Below are 5,000 nucleotides of genomic sequence, written 5' to 3'. Positions count from 1 at the left end.
CCCTTGTTAACTGTCTTCTGACATACATCGCAGGACTTGCAATAACGAGTCACGTCCCCTTGAATGCCTGGCCAGTAGAACGCGCTTTGAATCTTATCAGTCGTTTTCTTTATTCCCATGTGACCTCCCATGACCGATCCGTGCGCTAGTTCCATTATTCGACCTCTCAGCTGCACAGGAACCATAACCTGCTTCAGGGGTTTACCTCCGTTCACATAAGGGTGCTTGTAGACGCGGTACAGAACTCCACCTTTCACTTCAAATGAAATCTCAGCCTGGCCTCTCACAACTACGTCGTCTTTCTCCCAAAATTTCTGTAGGCTCTCGTCATCACGCTGCATTTGCTTGAGCTTTTCTCTATCAACTACGGGACTTTCTTTGGTATCTGGTACCTTCAACGGAATATGTTCTCCAGCTTTCTTAGCTTGATTTCTCGTGGTTACAGCACAAGCTTCTTGTACAGGAACTTGCCAGCTTGGGTCTGGGTCGTCAGCGGCTCTTGCGCCTGGTACATTACCAATAATTAAATCATAAACAGCATCGGGAAGACACTGCGCTTCCACTTGGCCCTTGAGATAAGGTGTATCAACATCAATCTTTGCGATGGGAACTTTCCTTGCCGTATTGTCAATGAGCAGCATAACATTAAATTCACCAGTAAACTGATCCTCAGACACAAGGTCCCTCTTTACTACAATTCCACTACAACCAGTATCTCTCAGGACATCAACAGGCTTCTCTCCAACTCTACCTTTCACGACAGGCATTTTACTTCTCACTCCAGTCAACGGTTCAACACAAGCACTACTCAACAATGGAATCTTCTTACCACAGGCTAACAGCAACTTATCATCTTTAATACAGGCCTTAACTTCTTCATCAGTAGGTTTAACCTCAGGTGGCTGAACTAGACAACTGGCACTCACTTGACCACGCTGCGTAGGGTTACCATCCCTACTTTGTCCTCCTGATCTGCGTCCACCTGATCGACAGTTTCTAGCTTCATGTCCCTGCTTACCACATAGGAAACACTTTCTTGTTAGGGTTGGGCAGTTGACAGCTTTATGACCTCGGGTGTTGCACTTAAAGCAATGCAGAGCTGGTGGATTAATCTGCACGTTCTTGGCTTCGTCCCTCTCAGGCTGTACTGTTGGCTTTCTGCTCGCTGAGCTGAACAAATGTTTACCATGAGCCTCCAAGTACTGGTCAGCGATCTTCGCAATCTTTGCTAGGGTCTCAGGTGCCCTTTCTCGCAGGTGAATTGCCAAATCCTTAGGACAAGAGTCAATAAATTGTTCTTTAACAATCAAGTCCTTAAGACCATCAAAGCTTCGCGCAGTATTCGAAAGCTCTAGCCACCGTAACAGGTATCTATCCAGTCGCACAATAAACTGCTCCGGACTTTCGTCAACTTCTGGTTTGGATACTCTAAATTTTCGACGATAGCCGTCTTCGGTAAGGTCATATCTCTTCATTAACGCAATCTTTACCCTGTCATAATCCTTAGCTGCGTCCTCCGATAGACGTGAATACACTTCTAGTGCCCGTCCAGACAACAGAGCACTGAGCTTCGATGCCCATCCATCTCTTTTCCACTTAGCTGTCTCCGCAAATCTCTCGAACCTCTGCAAATACGCGTCCAAATCGTCTTTGCCATCGACGAACGAGGGGAGTTTAGGTGCTTTAGCCCGATCCTCTCTGTCACCTCTTTCTGCAGTACGACCATCACCATTCATTGCTGCTATTCTAGCAAGTTCTAACTCATGTTCTCTCTTGGCAACCTCGGCAGCTTCCTTCTGTCTCATGAGCTCAGCTTCCTGTTGTAACTTCCTAATTTCTCTTTCCTGGCGTCTCGCTTCCCTTTCTTCATCCTGTCGTCTGCGTCGCTCTTCTCTCTCTTCTTCTTCGCGTCTCTGTCTTTCTTCTTTCGCTTCTTGAAGCTGCATTCGTTTCTCTTCACGTTCTTCCTCTCTACATTTCTCTTCGCGTTCTTTTTCTTCTTGTTCACGCACAAATTCAAGCAGCTTTTCTCCTTCCAAACCAAACTTTTCGCCAAGCTGAATAAATTTTTCCATTTCACAGCACTAAAGTTCCACGGCTCTTTCACTCGCTACAACTTTTTCCACAGCGCAGCTACTTCCTTCCAAGTTGTGATCCTTTCCTGGTTAACGTAGTCGGTAAACAAATGAATTCCTCTCCCGGACAGGCCCCCAATGTTACGAGTTCGTGTGTTTTGAGGAAAGGTAGTTTGCAACTAAACTGAACGCAGGGTTGTCGGAACAACAACAAGAAGATTTATTCCAAGAATGAACGTAGTTTCCACGAAGTAAAACTCTGAATAACTCGTACTCGATAAACTTACACGGCCTCCGCCAACTTGAATAAACACAGCTTCTGTCACACTTGACTAAACACGGCTAACGCCAACTCTCTTCGCTTGTGAAAAACTAGTTAGAAAAACACTCCGCTTGGACTCGTCTACTTATATACTCGGACAATAAACTTCTAGAACTTTCTAAAATAGTAATCAATCTAATTATAGTAAGATTACAAAACACACCGATTTAGAAACGCTTACGTACAAACCTAAATATAAACAAACTACGAACTCTCGCGAAGCTTCTAGACAGTAACGCTTGTCACGCAATGCTATTTTTCGTAACAGGGTAAATTAAAAACAGACAAATCAAAGGGTGCAGAAGCATGCTGAGAAACGCATTGTCTTGAAGAATCTCAAAATATCAAGTACATTGTACTTGACTTCAATGTGTGAAACTTTCCGTACAATTTCTTATAAGACTGACTAGTAATAAATATTATGATAGTGACATGCAGTACAGTATTATTTTGGATACTTCACACTATTAAAATATCAAACACAACTGAAGAAACTGAAGGTTTACTGTACTTTGAACAATACTGAATTTTGCATGATATTCACATACAAATCCTTACAAAATTTAACACACACCCACATGGACAGTACACATTGGCTAGGCCCTATTTGCTTCCACAATCATATACTGGGCATTTCCTCGTGGTATACTGTTAGATGAAAAAGTTCATTAAAATGCTACATATGGGCCATAAATATGTCTTTGAGCTGCAGACTTGAGAGTGGACTAGTTAACTGTCAGCCTGTTTTTAATAGCAAAACCCCTGACCTTGTAGAGGGCATGCAATCAATCAACATCAAATGAGAGGGAAATCAATCAACCGTTATTTAAATGTCTTTAGTTACTGTAATCGATTTTCATAATTCTGCAGAATTCACCTTCAAGCACAAACGGCCAAATTGCATTTTGGCTTCCACCATTCAAACTTCCGACACCAACCACTGCACAGATGCCAAAATCAACTAATGTATGACATAACCCGCCAATGAGCATCTTTGGTTCCCAAAGTACATTCGTACATTCAAACTCAACGCCAATGTAAAGCGATCCAATCTGTACGAATCTTTGGACTGAAGAATTTCTAAAAACGTATCATAATGATGTTCAAACTATGAACTAAACAAAAAACTCCAATGCAATTCCCGGAGGCAGAGTCTATGTTCCCGGCAATGTTCAGAAATTTGATTGATGGAAGCCAAAAAGCAGTTTGGCGGTCAGTGCTTGAAGATGAGATTTCGCAGAAATTATCAAAATCCAGTAAGCTATTTTGCACTTGTGAAATCGAGGACACTCAAACATATTCATATCTAAACTCCCAACAGTGTCAAACCTTCGCTGGCAGCTTGAGTCGTGAAAACACTCGGGGCATCTGCAGTTATCGCGTAGGAAGACATAAGGGTAACGGTTCAAAGATCCGCTGTTCCAAGTCACATGAAGCATTCGATCTTCGTTGTTGCCTTTGATCTCTTGCACAAGAAATCTCGAGGCTGCATTTCCACTGCTTTTTCTGATTTGGTTGAAGCATTGAGCTCGAATGATAACTCGCGTTTTGTATAGCTGCCCCAAGTATGGGAGCATGACTCCGTGGCCTTTCCACTTGAGAGGAGACCAAGTACTTTATAATAGCAACAAATGGGAATTTGTGATTCGTCACGTGATCGCTGTCAGTATGTAACCCCGAAGGCGGGATCAGTACGGGTCCGCAAATGATCCCGCAAATGATCCCCACACTGTAACGCAAATGACAGCAGGACTGCAAATGATCCCCATATTGGACCGCAAATGACCCCGAAAAAAGAGTGAGGAATGGCATGGAGGGCGGAATGGTCTGGATTGAGAATTAATGTGAAGAGCGCTTATTTTTATTAAAATCACTTTAAATCATGCATGGCTAGCAACAGGTTTCTGCCTCATTATAGTTTAAATTTGCCACATTTAATTATCGGATACAATCATCAAAAACTAACTTGGACGCAATTCTAAACCGATTTTGACCAGGGCCGGAGAAGTCCCGATGACTTTTAGCATGCTTTTTCGAGATAACTGAAAGCGGATTGTGAAACACTTAAACCCTCTCCCTTCTTGAGATAAAGAGGTAATTGTGATGTGTGAAAAGTTTAGGGACTTTCGAGAAACGGGCCACTGATCTCTTTGACGAGGCGAAAAGGACTCCACCCGAGCCCGGCTAGAAACGATCGTAACATTTGCAACTAGAACGCAATTTTTTAGCCTATATGCTTTGGTTCAACATCCAATACTACAGTTTTGTTTTTTCCCATGTCCATTAAACAACTGTTACAGAAAACGCTATCATTTGCATAGACCTGCAATGCTCCACCGCTCTTAAATACACCTTGTGTGTAGTACTCGAATTTTCTGCCACAACTGGGACAACGAAGGATAAAAGTAGGACGTTACAACTCCCCAGTTTTCTTCATTAATGTCCTCAGTATTCGTCAAAAATTCAGAACACAAATTAATGGTATCGCCATTAAGCTTTTCACGGGAAAGTAATTGATTTATGCTGGCCTCTAACAAACTGGCTTTGCTTGTCCTTCGCTTGGCTGGTTAATCTATGGACTCTATGACTATGATTTCTGAATC

General features: G+C 42.7%; 1 protein-coding gene across 1 annotated transcript in view; it reads right to left on the bottom strand.

Annotated features, from left to right (window-relative positions):
* LOC138037235 (gamma-butyrobetaine dioxygenase-like) overlaps positions 1 to 3,974 on the bottom strand; it is a 10,645-nt gene extending 6,671 nt beyond the window's left edge. The window contains exon 1 of the mRNA XM_068883208.1: positions 3,727 to 3,974. Within this exon, the coding sequence (XP_068739309.1) occupies positions 3,727 to 3,974 (248 nt within the window). The remainder of the gene's footprint in view (positions 1 to 3,726) is intronic.
* Positions 3,975 to 5,000: the final 1,026 nt, after the last annotated feature.

Source organism: Montipora capricornis, chromosome 2, assembly GCF_036669925.1.
Source record: "Montipora capricornis isolate CH-2021 chromosome 2, ASM3666992v2, whole genome shotgun sequence".
Lineage (NCBI taxonomy): Eukaryota > Metazoa > Cnidaria > Anthozoa > Scleractinia > Acroporidae > Montipora > Montipora capricornis.
This window is presented reverse-complemented; position numbering and strand designations above follow the sequence as displayed.